The sequence below is a fragment of the Cylas formicarius genome, unplaced genomic scaffold, assembly GCF_029955315.1.
Source record: "Cylas formicarius isolate icCylForm1 unplaced genomic scaffold, icCylForm1.1 PGA_scaffold_4__25_contigs__length_36172078, whole genome shotgun sequence".
In the NCBI taxonomy this organism is placed as follows: domain Eukaryota; kingdom Metazoa; phylum Arthropoda; class Insecta; order Coleoptera; family Brentidae; genus Cylas; species Cylas formicarius.
In genome coordinates, this window is record NW_026844334.1 from 9,818,923 (window position 1) to 9,842,256 (window position 23,334).

Genomic DNA, 23,334 nt, shown 5'->3' on the forward strand with positions numbered 1-23,334 from the left:
GTCACAAAGATAACACTTCTCTTTATTTTAAACATAGCTTACGGGGATTTCATATGGCTCTACAAAATACCCCTTATTACGTTCGCATCTGCTGTAAATACAAATACACCTATTTAATGTATAAACTTGGGTACGGTTTGGATTTGAGCACTCGGTGTCCATTTTTTCGAGGTGTCCTTATGAGAAAATTGCGTTGTTATTCAAGATACATTGATGTAATCTGCACCGTTCTACTTCTATTAGTTCCATTAATATTTTATTAATTATCTTTTAGATTTTTGTTAATAAGACGGTGTTATGTTTTTTTTATTATTTTACGTTTTTGATATCCCTCGTAGATCAAAAATTATAAGTGAAGTGAAAGAAACGAAAAAAGTAACTGTTTTATGTTATATTCGGCACTTTTAAGTGCTTCTAAAATTTTTACTGTTACTGTTATTTAAAAAACAATTAAACGTAACTATTTTTATATCTTAATACATAAGCGTTTTTTTTAGAATTATCAAAAAAAAAATTAGTAGCATGCGATACATCAAAGAATTAGTTTTTCTATAGTTTAATGCTCCATTTAAATATAAGAAGATGGTATATATCTACATACTTCACTCTATAGTAATCAAGTTAGATATGGAGATGCAAAACACTTAGCATTTTTCTATAATCTTAACTAAATCGGTTAATTTCCTGCCACCGACGAAGTCGAGGTATTTATTCGGCTTTCAACATAATTACGACGTCGATTGCCTTGGCCATTTCTGCAGATACGCGTAAAGTAGGTTTGTCAATCAACCGTTCAAATTTGCTGCCTAATTTCCTGCGTCAGGCATTTTCATCAACGTCGCTGTCGACATTTGCAAAATTGTGACGCAGGAATTGCTACTTGACGCTATTTTAAAATCGGCAGTGACGTTCTCGCGCATTTTTTCATATCCAATGAAACAGCAAAAGATTGAATGTTTTTACTTTTAGATCTTATTTCCTAGAATCCATTGCCAAAACCTATGCACGGATGCGCTGAATTTTGGACGTTTCAAATTGTAAATTAAATCTTTGTGTTATTGTTAGTGGTATTTATATTGTTGTGTTCAAGTGTTATTATTATTTATCACCCCATAATTGTCCTATTTTCTTGTTCTCTGAAACGACTAACTAAAACACGCCTTTATGTGTTTCCAGAATTCTAAAATATTGATGAAAGTAAATTCTTAAGCAGATTTCGGAACTAACTTGCCACTAGAATTACTTAGGGTCTCATATTTTAACCAATCTCTAGCACTACAACCCCCATCAAATATAAACAAATAAAAATACTTAATCTCTACTACTTTTGTTGTCTATACAAATTTTAGTTATCTTACAGCAGACCCACGACATGCTGACCTTACCAAGAACGCGTTTACTGTTATTCTTGGAAAAAATCTTGTCAAAAAAAAAAAGAGTCATAATAATTAAATCTAGGAATACGCTAAATATAAACAGCCGCGTAACTTGTTAATCTTCAGTGTAATTTAGAAACGTTAAGTGGTCTAACGCATGGGGAATTAAAATAAAGAACTCCTATATACATGTCATTCGTAATACCATACTATAATAATGGTTAGTTTCGCATTTTTTCCATTAAAATCCTAGCAGACCCTTGAACTTCAGTTTGGTTTGCAGTTGTCTTATTCAATTGAATAACGGTTAGATCAACCGTAGTTTTTCCAAAAATCCTGCTAAGCAAGTGCCTGGTGATGTTGGACCATTTGTTAACTTTGTTCTTCATCGGGCTTGGAGCAAATTTGGTTAGTTTTCTTCTGGATACACAATCAACATTCATTTTTTCTCAGTGTTATGATGTTTTTTCCCAATCTTTATCTGAGAAATTTTCGATATCAGTCACCTAATAATGTGAAGGGTCGATATTTTCAGAGGAATCTATTGACTAGAATTAGCGTAATACTCAAATACACTTGTGTATGTATTCACCATACCGGTGTAATTCATTAGCAAAATAATAAAATGTACTTCTCAATTGTTAACTTCTAACCCTCGATCTCACAACTTTAAAAAAATTACAAAAAATATCTGTCAATGCTTATCTTTATTCCGGCCACTCTGGGAAAATGTAAATATATATATCACGAAACAGGTTCCAGAAAATGCATTTTCTTGAGGAGTGTATGTGAACATTAACCTTATAGGCTATTAGATAGTTTTTTGCTAATTTTTTCCAGTGTTTACATTTACCCCAAAGTTATTTGACTTTATTTTTAAAAACCTAGGCCTAATTTATTACAAAATTTATAGTAACACATTAGGTAAAGAAAACAAATTGTTGGACAACAAATAACAAAATCGGTTTTAAAATAATATTTCATGAAATAGGCACTTTATTTTCAAAATGATAAAAGATTCTACCGCCTTTCATTTTAATTAAGGGAACAGATAGAACTCCCAATATTTGCTCTTGAGAGACAAAACTAAGATCACTTTTATTGATGGCGAAATTTTGCTATGTTTCGTCAATAGATTTGAGTGCTACTACTTCAATGTCACTATCTTCTATAGAACACAAGTATCTATGTATAGTAGTATTTCTTTTACCATCTGTGAATTTGATGTGAATTTGACAGGAACAAAAACACCATTTTTCAAATCTTCAGAGTGACTTCTTCATTTTTGTTGAAATCTTCTTCCCAGAAGCTCTCTGAATCACTTTTAAAGAATTCAATTGAATCATCGTCAATTGAGGAACTCTCTATTTTTTTCTGCCTCTTCGTTTTCATATCTTCCTTTTTTCCATGCTTCTTCAGTCATTTTGGCCTTTGATGGTACAGTGATTGATTTTTGTTTTTTGGTTTTTCGCTCTGGACAGAGACTGCTCTTTTGCGTCCTCGACCAGTGGAATCCATGTAAATTTTGCGTCCATTAATCCTTTGGGAAATTACTGCAATAGGGACATTATAATATTCTTGAGCTTTGCGGCAAGTTTTGTTGCGGTTCTAAACATTAATGAGGTGTTATTTTGGATATGCTGGATATGGTCTTGCGCACATATGTTCGAGGCATCTGAAATATAAAAAAAAATAAAAAGCGTGTTTACATTTACCCCAAAATATCTGGGGCAAATGTAAACACTCTTCAATTATTTTAGTAATAAAAGTGAAACATTTGAAACCTGTAAATAAGGAGAAAACAAAGCCTGCATGTGTCTAGCCAAACAAACTCGTCAAAACAACGTGATTCCTTAAGTACTAGTGGTAGGGGAAATCTCTTTCTCGAATAGTCGCGGTGTTGCAGTTTGATCCTAAATGCTGAAAGTTGCATTAGATACAATACTACTTCAATTTAACTAACTTGGCCCCATTGTTATTAATCTTTAGCTCAGTACGTCGTACAGGTGCGATGGCCGGAACTAAAATTTGAATTGAAATTGAAAATTGAAATTCATTGCAAATATCTTTGCAGATTCCTTCGTCAATTCCCAAGAATGGACGCTGTCGCGATCAGTTCCAGACTTGCGCCTTGGAATCGTCGGGTCATTGTCGTCGGGCAAGTCGGCGCTCGTTCATCGCTACCTGACCGGTTCTTACATGCAAGAAGAATCGCCGGAGGGCGGGCGATTCAAAAAAGAGATCCTGGTCGACAATCAAAGCTACTTGCTGCTGATCAGGGACGAAGGTGGCCCTCCCGAATTGCAGGTAATCAAAGTTTCCCCCCTCTAGCGGCGTATCCTAAAACAACAGCCGTGAAGACCTTCAGCGTTCTATTGTTTGTGCGAATCGAGTAGGGATTTTCACACGCTACGTCTAATGGGTCTGGGTAATGTTACACCCTTATCAAGACGAAATTGGGAACAACAAATTTTGAATTTTTACGTATGGGGCGCCGCACCACCACCCGGGTGTACGCGTTATAACCGGCGGTTCGATTATATGTATAACTGTTGCCTTTTTTTGTTCGATTATATTTTTTAATGGCGGTTGATTGAAATCGCTTTTTAACCGCACCGTTTGTGTCGCCGTATGAATTCCAACGGAGACACGCATCGATTATCAATTATTTATTTTTCATGCCCCGGTAGCGTCCTAATGGATACGCGCAAAGTACGGATCCGTTTGACCCGAGAATGATGATTATATCTTAACTTTCAGTAAGAAAAAATGTAAGTTTTATGAAATTGATTTTTCGTTTTTTTTTACTCCCATACTCTAAAATGCCCAATCATGCACCAAGCGTGCTAAAAGTGTCACTTTAAGATGTCGACTTTGTTAACCACTTTGGCTACTTATGGTTTTTTGACGTTTGTCAGTTTTGATGGTCACGTATTCATGTTGTTTTGCAAAACTTATCCCGCTCTCGCTTATATACTCTTTTATTAGAAGTCAAACTTTCTTTTTTCAACTTAAATTAGCGATGTTGTGCAAATAGAATATATTGATGAACCAAATGTGTACAAATCTACAGGAACACATTCAAACAATTATTAATGTCGAACCAAATGGCTTGCCACTGTTTTTGGCTTAAGTCCTGCGTGAAAATTAAGGTTAGGATAATATAAGAATTTAGTCCACTACATTTAAACTGACTCCTGACGAATTGTCAGCGGCCATGTTGGTTGTTGAAAGACGCTAGGTCTTATTGGTTGAAAACGATAGGTGACCTCGTATGCCAACCAACTGGGTTAATATATTAGCTTTGTTCAAACCGCAGTCAAAACGCGATTCGGAACTGTAAATTCCTGCCACTCAACTGATTTTTTGATGCGATGAATGTTTTTTGCCTGACAAAAAAATCAGTTGGGTGATGGAACAAAACTATATTAAAAGTTTCAGAAAGCTAATGTTTAGGAGGACTCCTACATTTAATTATAATTTTTAGATTTGACGATTTTAAATTTTGTTTTAGAGTAGGGTCAGTTCTTTCTAAAGACTGCAATGGTTATGTGATGTCCCTGTCCGACTCAATCGTCATCGTGTTGGATTTGGACGGACCCTCCCCAATAAAACTTTAACGATGTTATTACCTATTGTTATTGGATAAAGCCATTACCAAAATTTGTATTCTTACTTGAGTGACAAGGCAGGGGCGGGCCAGGTAAATTTTTTTCTTTCCGATATATTTCTGGAGTGTTCCTCCATATCATTGCATGTTTAACCCCATAGAGCGGAGGAACCAAGTAAAATCAAAAGGTCAGAGCAGAAAATGTTACTCCTACTTTACGCCCGAGTGTTATAAATTTGATAAAAAACGTAATTAATAATATACCAATTGACAGCTGGAAAAATTGAGTTCAGCACATTATAAAAATTGAGAACTCTTACATTTCTATACAAAACAGCATAAATCATATGATAATAGCTAATAAATAAACAAAAAAAAATATATATTATTACCAAAACGTTTGAGAGTCTGACCCTAAGGTTCTGTCCTCTAATACCTAGCGGACCCGAGTTCTATTGCCGTCGGCAGGTAACTTCCATAATTGTAGGCTTTTGCTAATATTAACATTTAAGAAGATTTGAAAACTACAAAGAACTTGATAAAGAGTTGGAAAAGGCCATTGAATTTCTCTAAGCCTTAATAATCCGATTAAAGGGTGCTTATCTGATCAAACCAAAACCAAACCGATGAAACTAAACATCAAAATAAGAAATAAATATGGTGACGAATGTTAATTGTTGACGATTTGTAATTGTTTCGTAGATTGAATATGGAATATTTTCTCCCCTCTCTTAATATTGTTTGCAATTCTGAATGAAGTAACATTTTCAAACCCTTAAATGGGAATCTTCAACTTGCGAGTTCTGTCTTTTAACTATTTTTGTTAATGGATCTCTCTTCTTCGTTTTGATATAAAAAAAAATATTTGACCGACGTTGTATGAAAGGAAAAAACCGTGGAGGCAGTATAAAAACGACCTCGCGGGCAAAATGCACTCGTCAAACGAGATCTTATCTTCCTTTCCGTTTTTTCTCCCCTTATCTTTGGCCCTCGGTGCAGCGACGTGCATATAGCGTATACCCTACATACATTGTCTGGGACCAGCGGCGACGACGTCGGGCTGCAAGTGGTGGAAGGGGCGTTATCGATTCCGAAAAGTAAAATTGGCGACGAAGAAAGTCTAATAGGCGTGACGGTGACGGCGACGAGGACGGCAACACAGGGCGGGAAATGGAAAATGCCCTCGGAGCGGCGCGTTGCCGTTAACCCTTCGTAGTTTTCGGCGTCCTCGACTGGTTTTCTTGCGTAGCTAATCGTTTGGCGCGCGTTGGTGAATTTGATCGGATTTATTTGTTTTATTTGTTGGTTTTCTGCGGTTTTTCATTTCGAGTAAATATGTGGAAAAATACGTAAGTAGTTAGAAGGTGTTAGGCGTTTTTTTTTTGTTGTTTTACCAACGGGCAGCAAAATCTATTTAGTTCTGTAAGCTGCCGTCTAAATGGTAGAACCATTTTTGAAAGAAAAGTATAATCATTTTTAGTACCACTATGTACTTAGCAACGCGAATCACCTCACTGACCTCGGTCACTGACGATGTCGCAAATGGTGATTGGTTGAGGACGGAAACAGAATTGAGGTTAGAGACCGTTGTAAAATGTTCTCTAATTGTTGTAGTAATGCTGCAAGAAACAAATCTTGCCCATGATTCCTGGACTCCACCACTTTTTTCCAGTGTCTATTTCGCTATCGTAGGTCTAGCCACACCTTGTCTTGTCTCCGCCGCTGTATAATATTATTTGGTAATTGTTGTAATAATGTGGGAAGATTAAATCTTGCATACGTATTCTTCCTTTTTGAGGTTATTTTCAGATATTCTCTGCTTTCAACTTATAACATATTATAGAGGTGGAAAAGCGTATAAGTATAATAATTGCGATTACCCTCTCTTTATATGCATTTACTGACTTTAGCTTTAGTTAGCTGTTCTTTGGTTTTGTAATTGTTGGGTGTAGCGTACTCTTTAGAGAGATTTTGTTCTTTATGGTTTATGGTACTGTTTTTTTTGTGTATACTGGCGTTATAGTTATTTTGCGGTGCTGACATATATATTATATTCATTAATAAGGTAATGCTTATCTTGTTCACTGTATATAAACCTATTGATTATTGAATATTTATTTATTATATATTTATTATATTTATTATTAGAAATGGCGGAGTTAAAGCTATACCTCATATCTCAACCAGGAAGAAATATATTTTTAAATAATTGTCTCTCCATAATATTTTGTATTTCTACAAAAGAAGTAATACATTTAGGATTTTGGCATTTACCGGTCAAATTTTTTTTTGTTTCAATTGACCGAAATAATTTTAAAAATACAATGAAATTTATATTTATTTATATTGTGCGTTACAAGTCGCCGGCGCGTCGTTCTGAGAACTAAATGGAGTCGATATTTTTATTAAATTGGACATCACAAACGCATAATAATTTATTGTAAAATGAATATTGTTATTAAATATTTTGACTAGTCAATTAAGAAGTGGTCAATTGACTAATTACATCATATGCTACAATAATTCATGTTTATAAATTTTAGAATTTAAGGTGTATCCAATTGAAGTACCCCAACCTCCAATCTTTCCGACTTTCCAACCAATTATAATCTGTTTGGTGGTACCTAATCAAATACGATTTTTTTGTTTCAGTTTACAGCTTGGGTGGACGCTGTCATTTTCGTGTTCAGTCTCGAAAACGAGTCTTCATTCAACGCCATATACAATTACTACACGAAAATGTCCCATTATAGGAACACTGCCGAAATCCCACTAATTCTAGTTGGAACGCAAGGTAAGCGCACTCAAAGAAGTAAAAATTGCGGAGAGCCAAAACGGAAGATGGATAAAATGTTGTGGTTCAAAATTTTGTGTCTCTAATTTTTATAGTAGTTTTCGATGTATAGTTACTAAACCGAAGTAAACTTAAAATAATTTATTTTAAAAATTGTTTAGTTTTATGCCCGAAACAAACTTTGCATTTGGTTTGTCACTTAAAACGCTGTAATTTTAAATAAATATTTTTTTCAATATCGCAATTTGTTCCGTTCTATTTAGCGCTTCGTATTAAGAACAAAATGTTATACGGTGATGAATCACTAAATTGTATTATAGGAAATTTTCAGATGGTGTTTCCTTTGTCAAACAACATTTATTTAAAATAAAAAGCACCTCACTACATGCCCATGAATAATAAAATAATATATAAAAATTAAATCCAGACTAACCTGCACTAATTCCGTATATACATATATTTCAATCATATATTTTTATAAACATGGTTGACCTTCCTCTACAAAAAGGTTGATAATACAATTGTTTGGCTGATCGCTTAATATGACTTTAACATTTTATAATATATTTTAAAAAATGTAAATGGTTAGTAGCAAAATATTATCTTAATAAAATTCTTTTGTCTTTCTACCAAGTGGTCATCATTCACATTTTATATGCTTTTAGTATTTAGCTGTTGTAGTGACTGAAACGTGTTCTACCAGCCATTTTTAACTATTGCGCTGCAACGTTTTTTGGCAATTTTATAAAAATAACTCCAGAAAAGAAATGAATTAATTATATATTAGAGCCCAAGGCATCTTGATACCTATATGCGACATATTTTGATCTCAACGTGCGATCCACAAATTGCCCCATTAAGATTGTCTATTATAAGTTGCGACCTACTACCAAAATATATTTGTGACGTAATGTATAATATAATAATATATTTTTATAAAAAGGGTCGATCTTGCTCTGCAAAAAGGTCGATAATAAAATTGGTTGGCTGATCCTAAATACCAAGTGGTCATCTTTTTAATTTTTAAAATATATTTAAAAAAACTAAATGGTTGATAGCAAAACATTATCTTTCTGTAAGGAAAGCTGAATAATAAAATTCTTTTGTCGAGCATTTACTACCGAGTGGTCATCAGCTGTCGATAGCTGTTGTCAAGCACCTAAGTGGATGAAACGTACTTTTTACAAAACTTTTGGATTCCTCCTGCGTCGGTTTTTGTTGAGGACACAGGAGGAATCCAGAAGTTTTGTAAAAAGTATTACAGTAGCCTGTGGAAGTTTCTTTGAAAAAAAAATGGATGAAACGTGTTCAAGGAGCTATTTTTATCTACTGCATTGCAACGATTTTTGGCAATTTTTCAGGTGAAAAAAAGAAAAAAAAACTATTAGAGCCTAAGTCACCTTGATACCTATATGCGACATATTTTGATCTCAAGGTGCGATCCACAACTTTTGCATTGGAATTTTGTAATTGTTACCCCTCCTCATCCCAAGTTGGCCCATTAAGCTTGTCTATCATCAGTTGTGACCTATCTACCCGCAAAATATATTTGTGACCCCTTAATTAGAAAAAATGCAATTTGGCGTTTTATGATATAATAAGGGAATCAAAACTAACCTGTAATAATTCGAATACATTTCAAGAATACGTTTTTATAAAAATGATTCATCTTCCTCGACAAAAAGGTTGGTAATAAAATTGTTTGACTGATTCTTTAATACCAAGTTAACAACTTTTTAATTTTTGAAATATGTTAAAAACATATATTAAAAAAAAGTAACTGGTTGATAGCAAAACATTATTTTTCTGTACCAAAAGCTGAATAATAAAATTCTTTTGTCGAGCACTTGCTACCAAGTGGTCATCAGCTGTCGATCTGTTCCACATTTTATATCCTTTCAGTGTTTAGCTGTTGTTAACCACCTAAGTAGCCGAAACGTGTTCTTACAGCCATTGTTAACTACTGGACTGCAACGATTTTTGTCAATTTTTCAGCCGCCAAGAAAAAGAATAGAAATAAAAAAATTAAATATTAGAGCCGAAGGCGACATATTTTGATATCAAGGTGCGATCCACAAATTTCGTCATAGGAATTTCATGATTCTTACTCCTGCTCTTCATTCTCATTCTCATTTTGTTTGTCTGTTATAAGTTTCGACCTACTCCCAAAATATATTTGTGACGTAATTTAGGGATAACCCGTTAATAAAAAAAATTGCAATTTGGCGTTTTATGATTACATCGATAAATCGCCTATCGGGATTACGGCGATATCGTGCGATCTACAGATAAAACCTTGTGGGGCTATTTTCAGACGCAATCAGCGAAAACAACCCGCGCGTGATCGACGATTGCCGCGCGAGGAAATTGGCGACAGACCTGAAGAGGTGTTCCTATTACGAGACGTGCGCCACCTACGGACTGAACGTCGAGCGAGTGTTTCAGGATGGTGAGTGAGTCGGGCTCGCTGACCGTTAATTTCGCGCCATTAATTATCACGTGTCTTGTATGTTGTTTCCGTCGGTAGGTGTATAGGAAGGGGATTTTTGTGCACGTTAGATAAGCGCCCGGCGCGATTTTTAAATTATGATCGCCTGTACCGTAGGCGTTTGTTCGCCTGCCCGTTTATGAGATGGCGATTTGCTTTTAATATCTATTTAATATATCTATTTAATGGTTTTAAGGCAATTTCGCTAATAAAAACATAACAATTAATTGATATCTTTTTTATTAATGTTTTATAGAATACCAAACATATTACTAAGGCTTAACTGATTCGCTCGCATTTCGTCCACAAGAAAGTCTTCTATTGCGATTAGCAATTACAAAGTTTAGATTTTGAATAAAGCAGAGTAGAGTAATGAATTTATTCACCAATACCAATTTTACAAAGGAAAATTTCGTGAGAAACCAATAGCAATATGCTTAAATATTTTAAAAAATTATAAACATTATTTTAAAAAAAGTACAAACATATATTACTTGAAAAGATCAACGAACGAAGAGCCAGTGTGTCGCATAATACACACTGTTTTATTATTATCTATTGTTCATTTGTTGTCAGTAAACATTTAAAATATTTTTTAATTTTTTTTTAATTGAAAGTTATTTCAGTTTCTTGTCGACTTGGAATGAAAGTTATATATATTAATATTTTAAGTAAATAAACACCTATAGGTACATATCTTCTGAATTTCTCCTGCTTCTTATGTCGATTCTGTCTCGCTGACGTTTCGTCAAGCATATTGCTGGCATGTTCGGCGCGCTGGCTGAAACTATTTCAACTAATTTTTATATTTGTATGTATTTTATTTATCACTAAAAATTGCTTTATACTGTTATTTGCATATTTATGGTTGATACGTTTTTTAATATCGTTTAAAATTTTGTGGCTACCAAAATAAAAATATGCAATAAATGCAATAAATATGCAGGCTTGTCCTACTAAAGTGTAATAAAAAGAAGCGGTTGTGTCGTGTCAGATTTTGACATTTAAACATTTGCGACTTTTTAACATTAGATGGAGAACTCAGAACTGCTGTTTTTTGGCATCCCAACGACTGGAAAGTAACAAACTTTTAAAATAAGTCGACACTTTTGCCCCGGGTGTCCAATTTTAGGTACTCTGAAAAAGTGTAGAAGATCTTATAGATTTTTTTACGTGTGCTGCGGTGGTGTAGATTTTTTTAAAAACATATTTATTGTCTTGTTTTGAAACGTGAAAATAAAAAACAATTTTCAAAAATTAAATATATGGTTTATCTTTAAGGCTATCCAAAGGATTACAAAAACGTCGCAGTTTTCCATTAAGGGAAAGTTTTTTGAACTTTTATTTTGTTTCAATGCTATTTTCTTTCTATTCTTTAGATGAATTATGTCCTATTGTTAACTAAGTTATTAGTAAATGCGTCTGTAGTAATGGTTTGTTGCTGTTAAATTACGCATAACATATAGTCTGTAAATGTATAGGGTGTTTTATAACTCAAAAGAGTTAAAGGTTTCTTTTTACCCTGTGAATACGTTAAAAATGTCAGGATTGAGAATTTTCAAAATCGGACTTTCAGCGTGTCAAAAGATTGTCCAGCAACGCCTCGCCCAGTCGACGATCTGCCTGACGCCGACCAATTCGAGACCTTCGACGCCGAACAACCACTACCACCCCGCCTCCATCCAGCGACATTTGGTCCAGGGCAATAACGGGTACCAGCCAATGGATAGGCAATCGCAACAGATCCATATGTCGCCCGGTCACCACACGTTGCCCCACAACAAGGACCACGTCAAAGCTCAACAAGAGGCGAGGCACGCGTCCAAAGCCATTCCCCACCAGACTTCCTCAGACAAAGATTCGAGCAGCTACAAGTCGTGCGACGAAAAATGGAACTCTTCCTCGTCTACTTTGGCCAGCGTCAATTCCGGTCACGGCGTCGTCATACAGACGGTTATGACGGAAAATAACAACGTCGCCAAGTTTGCGGCTCCTCACTCCCTGGATAATCTGCAGGTATGCTTTCCAAGGGTTGTGGAATGACCGGTGACATTTTTTTACGTTGCCATTGCGTGGTACTGAGAACTAAATGGAGTGGATATTTTGATTGAGATTCCTAGAATCGTTAAATACCGTATTCGGGTATTCCTTGAATAGGGTTGTAGGTAAATTGGACATCACAAATGCATAATTTGTTATAAAATACATATTATTATTAAATAGTGATAGATAACACTCTACAATTGCAAATGTTATTTAATTAAAACATTTTGATGGAATTTGACTATCACCAATGTTATGCTTCCCTTGTATCACGGTGCTGGTGAAGCAACAGTAAAATCTTTTTTGGAGTACGGAGTAACTGTGGGACTGCACTTTTTATTAATTTGGAATTAATAATAATAATAAAGTTTATTTGGAATGTTGTAAATATAAACACATTGAAATCACTGAAGTATCAATAAGGTGCTTGTGTCTGGCAATTTACTAAAAAAATTACAAATAATATAGGGACAAATATATGTATACACGTAGGGGATGCGGTGGGCTGAATTCATTCATCGCTAAAAGTGGGAACGAGTATTGGTTAAATTGAATTAAATGGTTTGGGTAGAGTTTGAAAAAGTGGAAACCCAATTTTTCAAGTCTAGTCAAGTCTAAAAAACGAGGCTACCGCTTGGAAATATAGATTTTTCTAGACAAGTTTTAAAGGTTTTAAAATTTTAGAGGTTTTAATAAGGTATAAGGTATAACATGTTATGCAATCTGAAGGGATCGCTGTCCTTGGGTTTTTTGTTATGATTGAACATATAGCTTTGTTTCGATATTGTTATATTGACAGGCTAATTACTTAAATTTCTTGCAAACTAACAATTGTGGAATCCAGCAGCTCCACATTCTTTGAATAATAGACCAGTTAAAAAAAATCGATAAACCATTTTTTCCCCTTCCCATGTTCTAATTTCATAGGTAATATGGTACCATAGGTACATAGGTACTATATCGCTAATAAAGATATGAACTAAGTGTTTAATGTAAATCTACATTTATAAAGTGTAAACCACCATAGGGTTAATCACGTCTGCGTCCTGTGTTCTATGGTTCTGTGCTTATGTAATAGAACACATGCTGAACACATGTGTTTTATTATATTGGTCAAATACAAATAATAAATATTAAATATCCAATATAAATAACTTTAAGCAAACACATTAAGCAATGACATATATAATTGCAAATTCTGGCTTTTCACCAGCACGACCATGCGGCATTCAACAACCAATATCGCCCCTGATATATCGTCACCAGCTTTGGATTCGGTGTTTTTAAGGTAGCATTTTCTCAAAATATGCCCAGATCTTATGATATCTTCAGGCCAAAATTAGTTAAGACGTGGCTGTTTTTTGAAAAATCTAAACTTAGATGGATTCTTCTAACAGGAAGATTTCTTATAAAAAAATATGTTTGTGCCCTATTGGCCGCAATTTTGTGAAATAGCAAATATTGAAAGCATAAATTACAGTTTGTGAGTCCTATATAAAGCACTTTTAAATCTTTTAAATTTAAAAAAAAAAACAAAAACGGTGACACTACTTATCTGTGACAATAGCGATGACTTGGCTCTGCGTTGCCAATATTGTCTAGATTTCAAAGACTAATGTTGCGTGTTTATAAAAATAAATCAGTCTAGTTTCGGAAAAAAACGTCTCTCGCCTCAAGATTTCATCTTCCACCTTATATAGATCTTAAATTTTTTGAAACTATTTTTTTCCCCAAAATGGTCACGAAAGCTTGCCCTAAATCTGATACTGATTGGGACATCATGGGTGTGCTTTTTTCAGACCGCTCAGCATCAACAAAACAGTTCCAAAGACTTAAAAGATCTCCCCACGCCGAATTCGACGCCCACCACTTCGCGCAAGAACAGGAGACGTTCCAACCTGTTTACCCCGTCCAAGAACGATAAACTCAAGAACGGCGGCGACTTCGGTAGCGGCCGGGCCATACCCCTCAAACAGGGCTACCTGTACAAAAAGTCTAACAAGCCGTTGAACAAAGAATGGAAAAAGAAGTACGTGACGTTGTGCGACGACGGACAACTGACCTACCATCCCAGCTTGCACGACTACATGGACGATGTCCACGGGAAGGAGATCTCGCTACAGTACGTCACGGTGAAGGTGCCCGGCCAGAAGCCCAGGGGTTCGAAATCGATCGCCACCGTTTCGGGACAAGGGTATAGCGGCAACGCGTTGCACGAAAATTTGGGCGGATTGTCCCTTTTGGGTAAGGACAAGCGCCCCACCGAGAAGGTTCTGCTCAGCGCTTTCGAAACGGTCAAAGATCCCAGCTTCAAGTACTCGCAGGCGAGCGGTGACGAAGGCATGACGTTGTCCAGTAGCAATTCGTTTTTGAACGGAGAGATCAGCAAGACGGAGACGCCGAGCGTGAAAAAGAGGCACCGCAGGGTGAAGAGTAGCGGCGTTAAAAACTCTGAATATGACGGTAAGATCGAAATCTGGATTCGCGAAGATGAAACAAAACATATCCGGTTCGAAGGACCAAAAAAAAACTATCTACAATATTTTTTACAGATGCGGACGGCTATGAATTTTATATAGTCTCTTTAGAAGGCAAGCAGTGGCATTTCGAGGCATCCAGCTCGGAAGAACGTGACGAATGGGTGTCCGCTATCGAGCAGCAGATTCTGAATTCGTTGCAATTGAACGAATCGTCGAAAGCGAAGAGCAACCCGAACGAGGTGACGTCGATACAATCGATTAAAACGAGAATACCGGGCAACAATTTTTGTGTCGACTGCGACGCGCCGAGTAAGTTGTTTTGCCGAGCGAATAGTTCAAAGATGATTTTAATTATAATAGTCAAAATATTTCCTATAACGTTGTTCGTTTCGCTTTTTCAGACCCCGACTGGGCGAGCCTTAATCTGGGTGTGCTTATGTGTATCGAATGTTCGGGGATACATAGGAACTTGGGATCTCATATTTCTAGAGTCAGATCGCTTAATCTCGACGAATGGCCGTAAGTATTTAAGTTTAGTGAAAAAATATGAATATTGTCTACTCAAATATTATGCATCTATAAAATAAAAGGTGACAAGTAAACGTCGGATTTTTCATACATAGGGTGTAAAGGAGAGTAGGTGTTACAAAGTTGATGTGTAATATAAGGAGTCCAAGTTTCAAAATTGCAATAAAATGAATTGTTTTTAAAAAATTCTACTAAAATTGAACTATTTTTTTCAGAGTCATTAGGTAATATTTTACAAAAAGGATCAATGAAAAAGAATAAATGATAATAAATAAACTTAGGTTACGCCAATGGTAACAATAATAATATTGTTTCGAATTTGTTTATTTTGTATAAACAAAATGTCTCCTTTTGTTTTCATGAGATTACCATCAACGCACATTAGGAAAATTATTAATAAATTTATTTACTTATATCTAGTATATTTTATTGTATAAATTATTTTGAAAGTAAAATAATATAAAAAGCTATAGAGTTTTTTGATATCTAGCAAAGTACCAGTGCATAGTACTTACAAACCTTGTTTAATTAAAACAAACATCCTTTAGATATATTCATCCCTATTGACAATATTTTATTTTCAAAATAATGACAAAATACAAGAAAAACATAACAAAAATATCATTATTACTATTAAGTATCGTTATAGGTTTTTGTTTTCTCCTACTTTTGTTTGAATACTTAGTCCTTTTGAATTAACTTTGTCCCAAAAAACATCTTCCTGGTTTCAATTCAATAGCGGACTGTCTTTTCTGTTCAAAACGTTCAAAAACTTTTTCTGATATTTTAGGACCATTCCTGATTGAGTTATTTTTATGAACTTTTTAAAATTTTCTTCCACTGAAATGGTGGTTACATTAGCCCTGCAGATGTGATACCCATTTTGGTATGAGGTGTGGATGATGTTTAAATTTATAGGCCACCCACCTAGCTAAACATCTGTCGTTTTCACACAATTTTTCGAACTAATTAAATCTAGATTTGTTGAAGTTTATTTTAAGGGAATCAATAAAATGTTTTTTTTTTTTACTTTTACGATACATACATACTGTTTCTCCTGTTCTACTAAGAAGAATTACTCGATAAAAATTAATTTTTACTCCAAAACCGATTTTCTGAATGTAAAAACGACAAATAAAGACGGCTAACAGCCAAAGTTTCAGCGGAAATCAAGAGTAGACGCGTACCTCTCGTTTCCTCTCTTACCTTTATCCGTTACTTGGTGCTTGGGACAACGTATTTACAGATCTGGAATACATATAATGGTAAAAACAGTAGATAGGGAATTATTTTCTTATTTGCCTTGCGAATGCTCTCACACTATTTACCTTCATATATGTGTGCTCTATGTGGGAAAAGTTAGCGAAAAACCGCCTGAAACCCTTCAACGATAATTTTATTTCAGTCCGGGACATTTAAGCGTAATGCTGGCAATCGGCAACACACTAGCGAACTCCGTGTGGGAATACCAGACCTATAACAAAACGAAACCGAACCCGGGCTCTAGCAGGGAGGAGAGGGAGAGGTGGATACGTTCGAAATACGAAAACAAAGAGTTTTTGCCGCCACTGAACGGCACGATGTCCGTCGGTCAGCAACTCATAGACGCCGTCTGCGGGTCTAACATCAAGAACATCGTGCACGTGCTCGCGATCGCGAACGCGCAGGAAGTAAACACCCACGTGGGCCCCAACGACCTGCGCACGCCGCTGCATTTGGCCTGCGCTTTAGGAAACCTAGCGGTCGCCCAACTATTAATATGGGTGAGTTTGAAGTGTGTATAGATTCGCGCGAAGACTACGTAGGGCTATAAGAACGGTATAATGTAATTGAGCTTTGTAAAACTGCTTGCACAGGTGCCAAATCACGGATAAAGACTTTTTATAGAACTTTGGATTCCTCCTGTATTACAGTAGCCTGTGGAAGTTTCTTTGAAAAATTAAGTAACTTTTCCTACCTTTACATTTGTATTAATTTTTTACTTGTGTCTTTAATACATGGGATTTTTTAAATTAATTGCTCCACCAAAATAAAATTATTATTTAGGTGTAGCTAGGTTCGAAGTCACACAGTTTACTGGGTAGGGCATAAAATATAAAAATTACACGAAACTAAAGTACCCTTATGACCTTAGGCCTTCTTTTAAAAAAAGCTTTGGTAGTTTGAAAGAAAAAAGAAAATGTTTTTTGCATTTAACTTAAATTAATTAAATCAAATCAATCTGGAAAATGTTCAAATTCAAGAATATTTGAAAAATACGTAATTTAGGTTTTTAATTTTCATGAGAATGGAATGCAACGATATTAAATGCAAAATTTCGAAAAAAAAAAAATCTAGTAAAATAGTTCAAAATCAAAAAAATGTTCTCATATGTTGCACGCTTAGGTGGCTACACTGTATGATGGTCGCTCTAACGAGACGTCGATTGATATTAGCTGCCAAATTTTGACAGGGCTTTACTACCAATTACCAGAATTATCCGGTTTATAATAAAAATCACTTACGCATATATCATATAATTAAACTACGACAAAGCTAGCGTCATAAATGTCGAAACATGACTACCTCAACTATCATCCCGATCTTGTAGCCTTCTCCAGACAAGATAATATATCATAGGAGAGATTCAAAGACATTTTAGACAATATAACGTTGTGATGTTTATGACTCTTATTATTTTGGATAAGAGTTTTCTTCAGTTTCACTCCCATTTATATCTTTGCAGCGGCCATTTTAGCTTTTCCACATCCTCTTAGCAAGGTTATTTATTTTTCAAAACGAAATTGATAAATAAAGGTGCTTATTCCATGATAAATAAATGCGTTTATTTCCACACCAAAGAGGGCTCTTACGCGAATCTCTGATAACGATTTTTAATTTAAAGTAAACAACAATTTGGCACCGTCGCGTATTTACCAACAATGCAATCAATCTCTGATTATATATAATATAATAATATTTACTGAGAAATGAAATATAATCTACAACTGGAAGAAAATGTAACTATCTACTGCAAGGTTCAAACGGCGAAATCTAGCTTAAAATCTACTCAACATTAACCTAGTTAAAAAAAATTGTGGAATGGCGAAATTACATGACGTCTACATAATATCTTCCTTATTGTTATTTTTTAAATTTGAAATTTAATATTGAATTGTAATATAGAAATGATAAATAGTCGGTAATACAAGAGCGACACAGGTGCTTACCTTTTACTTATATGCGAGTCAATCATCTGAGTCAATGTCCATGCCCCTCAAAGAGTACGTGGTGTGTTCAAAAAGTAAGGTGATGTTGGTACACATGTCCCTAACATATGTTCACAGTTTCAGCTGGTTTGCATGTTTACTTTTTTTGTGAGACAGAAGCGTTAGACGCGTTTTGTGTGCTCGGCAATCTACTGATGTCAGAAAAACGGGAACAAAGAATTTGCATAAAATTTTGTGTAAAAAATGGAATGCAGTGTTGCAAAACACTTGAAATATTGACAACAGCTCTCTGTACGCCGCATCTCATCAATCAAGTGATGAAAGTGTTGAAGAAGTGAAATACATGGTTTTGAAAAATCGTCGAATCACTATTAGAGAAGTGGCTGAAGACGTCGGCATCTCTATTGGGTCATGCCATGCAATTTTTTCCGAAGTTTTGGGCATGAAACGTGTAGCAGCGAAAATTGTCTGGGAGCATCGCTCAAGAGCTGTTAAACGACGTCATTGATGATCCTGATATGCTCAGAAAGGTCATAATTGGTGAATAATCATGGTATATGGTTATGACGTCGAAACCAAAGCTCAGTCGTCCCAATCAAAGAACCCAGTATCGCCAAGAACAAAAAAGTACTTCAAGCTCGATCAAATGTCAAGGTTTTGCTTAATGTTTTGTTTGGGGTAGTGCATCAAGAGTTCTTACCACAAGGTCGTACGGTCAGTAAAGAGTATTTCTTTGAAATTATGCACCGTTTTCAAGGAGCAATACGAAGAAAACGTCCGGAATTGTGGGAAAACAATTCGTGGATTTTGCATCACGATAATACACCTGCTCACCCACTTGATATGGCCCCCTGCGTCTTTTTCCTGTTCCCAAAACTCAAGAAACCTATGAAGGGAAAGATATTTGAAACGATTGAGGAGATGCTTACCAGAAGTGCTTCGAGGATTGGAACAAACGTTATCACATATCTGGGGGAGAGGGATTGATTATTTTGAAGGGGGCAACATTAATTTTGTTGAATAAATAAATACTTTCTGATAAAACTTAAAAGTGGCCTTACTTTTTGAACACACCTCGTATCTAAAACTGTACAGAGTAGAATGCAAACCAGTTTCAGTTAAGCTCTGAAGAAAACAACAGTATGGTTTTTTTATCAACAACGAACGCAAGAGGAATCCAGAAGATTTGTAGATAGCATTGCAGTGGCGTGTAGCAAAAAAAATATTGTATTAGTCCTTATTTTTGTATAATGGTGTTGAGTACGAAATGTAACTTTTCCCCTAATTATAAAGGAGTTTCCATTAGCTGAAATAACAGAAAAAGATATAAGTATAAGTTTTGCATTTTCAGTTAAGATAATTCATCTTCTGTGACATGTGATTGATTTCGTTTACAAAAAATTATTTTTTTGCAAATAGCACAACGCGGACGTGAAGGCCGTAGACCAAGACGGCCGGACTTGCTTGGCGTACGCGAAAGCGGCCGCCAGCATAAACATGGCGAAGTGCTCGTCGTCGAAGAGCGTGAACCATGACGTGACGGTCGCCGCCAGCAAAAACCTCGTTGAATTGTTGCTGTCGTACGGTTGTCCCGAGATGGCCACAGTTTCGATTAACAGTACCATTCCGCGGAGGCGGGGCAGCCAGGCTTTGCCCCAATTGGACAAGTTACCGTCTAGCGTAATTTAACCGAATGCGGGCGGTGACAAAGATGAAACGACTGACATAATATTGTAGGCGGAGGTTGCCAACTAGCTATCGAGCGGTTGGTCAGGAGGCGAGCGATTTGTCACTAGTGAGTGATTCGTAAGTCAATCGAATCCCATCCACAAATTACCAATCAGCTATTTAATTAATTCTTTGTCGTTTGTCGTTGAACTTGCGGCTATGCTCTTTTTAACTTATGTGGTAAACTGCACGTCCCTGGGAGTTGGCAATCTCGACGCAGATTATTTATTTTATGCAGATGTACAATCACGTAATACTCTTAGGTAAATGTTACGACGCACTCGTGTACTTAAACGAAACCTTTCGTGTCTATTATCGAGATTTGCACTTTTTCACCGACTTAGCAATTTTTATAGTGGGTATTTTGTATTTAAAACGCAAAACGAAGGCGTGCTGATATTTTTCTTTGGTGTGTGAGTGTCAAGCGTTGCCCGTCGTCGGCTCAGAATTGTTATTCTTCCGTCTGACTCTAACTTTCGATGTTAAACCTGTTTCGCTATTCTGGTACGTTATTTCTTGAGTCGACGATACCATTCGACCCCTAACTTTTAGATGTCAGGTTATGTCTCAGGACCTGTATGTTCGTTTGTACGTGTACGTTCCAGTTTTAAAACCGTCGCGACTATTGTTTTAGGCCTTTCGACGTCTTGTAATTATTTATGTTTTTTTTTTTGTTATGTTTATCGTTACTTTTATTTTTTGTATATAATTTCGCCAAAGAATTTGTACGTATTATTGTTTTGTATATAATGCTAAATTATGTACAGAAATTTATATATGTTGTTCTTCCTTAATAAAAAAAACCATTCAAAACAACGCCTTTTTTATGGTTACATAATATATAGGGAAAAACGTTGGTCGTGCACCTGACTGGTCTTGACAGAAATGTTTTTCTGAATCGTTTAGTTGTCGTTGGCAAATAATTACGTAACACCAAAAATTACCTAACAAACAACTGAAATCTACTCGTCTCCTTCCCTTTTTGGCAATGAAATGTGTGCTTCCAACCAATATGGTTTAAACCATTATTTCGATTTGATACATGGCAAGGTTAATATTATGATCACAACATTCTAATCACAACTAGCGGAGGGAGTGTTTAATAAACGAGTATCGAAAGAAGTTAATCAGCGTGTTGCATATTATACCTTTTCTACTATACGTTCCCTCTGAGTAACGTGCGCCGCTAGTGACAAACGTTAGAATACTGTGGCTAAAATTTCCCGAAAACATCTGATCGAATTTTTTATGATGGCTGAAATCGCGAGATTGCGGACACGTTTAATTCTCAAAAATGTTGTTTAGGAAAACGTGAGCGACTTTATCTCATTTCTTAAACTCTAAAACCATAGAACGATTATAAAATGCACGTGCTTGCTGTTTTCGGCAAATAAGTACAAAGAGCGATTGCAGGATAACGCAATAACTAAAAAAATTGTGGGAGCGACGAAAACGCTTTAGGGTATCCCACCATGAGAAAAATGTGCTTCGCTCCCAGCTATCAATATGAAAATGTAACTGACTAGCAAATCTCATAGTGAGTTTATTACTTTTAATTATTGTAAATTATACCCCGAGCAAAATCTTCTTTATCTTTACTCTTAGGATTTCATTTCCTCAAATTGTAGCAAATAAATAAAATAAAATAAAAATGTGGATCCAATATGCATGCAGATAAATGTTTTGTTACTAGACTTGTGCCCTAAGCGTCTCTGACAGCTTTTGTGTAGAATTTTGATACTTATTATTGATATATTTGTATATAGAGACAATAACCATCTTCGTCCCTCATGGGTCCAGAATAATATTCAAGCAAAGGGAGAACAAGGAACAATTATGAGGAGGTTATTGTAAACTAAATAGGGCTGCTTTAATTTGTTTCTACACTGTAGAAAAATTGGAATTATATTCTATTCAACCTACACAGCGCACATGATAATTTTTAAAGAAAGACGCATCTGTAGACGAAATGTTCAACCAAATAATCTCATATGAGTTTGTTTTGAGGGTTAAATCACAATGAATTGAGTTGGTTTAATTTGTAGGCCTCATTTCGTTTCCTATGGTATAGTAAACAAACTAACCAAGCTGAGAAACTTTACGCCTCACACACCTATCTTTTGCTCTCCATTTTGCAGTGCTTTGGTTTGTAAATTTTCCGACTAGATATTATTGAAGTGGGTGCTTGTGATCTTATCCGATTTTTTCCATATTTTCAAAAAAAAAATCCTCGAAGTCACGCGAAGAATATGTGCGCTACATTTCCTTCGGTTTGTTTCTATCGCGTCACCACAGTGTGTCAATGGAGCAGAATACGAGTTCACGAGGGTTCAAACACTGGCAGATCCCGTGCGCGACTGGTGATTAATATATTGATAGCTCGCGGACACAACGAACATTTTTTTGAGATAAATCCCGCGGCTTGACGTCACGAGAATAATTAATAAATATAATATTTTGATACCCCGCGGACGTCTGGCGATTGTGTATCCGATCCGAATGGAAAAATAGGAAAGGCACTTCTGTGTATTTTGACTGACAATGGCAAACGATTTTATTTACTTAAAACGTAGGTGATTCCGATCGAAGTTCAGATTTTTTGGAATATGACGCACGTTTGAAGTACATAGGGTACTCAAAATCACGACAATTGAGATTAGCACGTAAAAATAAAATGTATATAAAATTCTAAAACCAAATAATATATATTATCGTGAAAGCGCTTAGAACAATAATTTCGATTTTATGTACTAAACATTGAGAAATAGCACGTTAAAATAAAAGCATTAAAACTACCTTTCAAACGAGGTATCACTCGATACCTCCCGCAATTTAAGAATGTTCCAAGGACAAGGAGGCAATACTTCTGATCAAAAGGCCGCCCCTTGGATAACTTTTTAACATCAGTTTTCGGAGACTTTTTAAATGAACAAATGGTTTCTTGGATATTTTGAAAAACCAGTTCCTTTTTCTATTCAGGGTGGCACAAGAAAGTGGGAACACTCTATAACTTTTAAACAGCTTGAGGTAGCGATTTGAAATTTGGAAAGATTAATATGTTAATATGTAGTCCGGTTT

The 23,334-nt window shown here is 35.6% G+C and overlaps 1 protein-coding gene across 3 annotated transcripts in view; it reads left to right on the forward strand.

Annotated features, from left to right (window-relative positions):
* LOC132700713 (centaurin-gamma-1A) overlaps window positions 1-21,059 on the forward strand; it is a 63,381-nt gene extending 42,322 nt beyond the window's left edge. For 2 of the 3 annotated variants that reach the window (XM_060668209.1, XM_060668208.1), the window contains exons 2-10: window positions 3,451-3,683; window positions 7,639-7,780; window positions 10,095-10,229; window positions 11,845-12,284; window positions 14,111-14,774; window positions 14,864-15,100; window positions 15,193-15,310; window positions 16,725-17,082; window positions 19,948-21,059. In XM_060668209.1, coding sequence (XP_060524192.1) covers window positions 3,451-3,683; window positions 7,639-7,780; window positions 10,095-10,229; window positions 11,845-12,284; window positions 14,111-14,774; window positions 14,864-15,100; window positions 15,193-15,310; window positions 16,725-17,082; window positions 19,948-20,217 — 2,597 coding nt within the window. In that variant the 3' untranslated portion in view covers window positions 20,218-21,059. Of the gene's footprint in view, window positions 1-3,450; window positions 3,684-6,213; window positions 6,336-7,638; window positions 7,781-10,094; window positions 10,230-11,844; window positions 12,285-14,110; window positions 14,775-14,863; window positions 15,101-15,192; window positions 15,311-16,724; window positions 17,083-19,947 lie in introns of those variants that run through there. The other variant, XM_060668210.1, reaches the window with a different exon arrangement.
* Window positions 21,060-23,334: the final 2,275 nt, after the last annotated feature.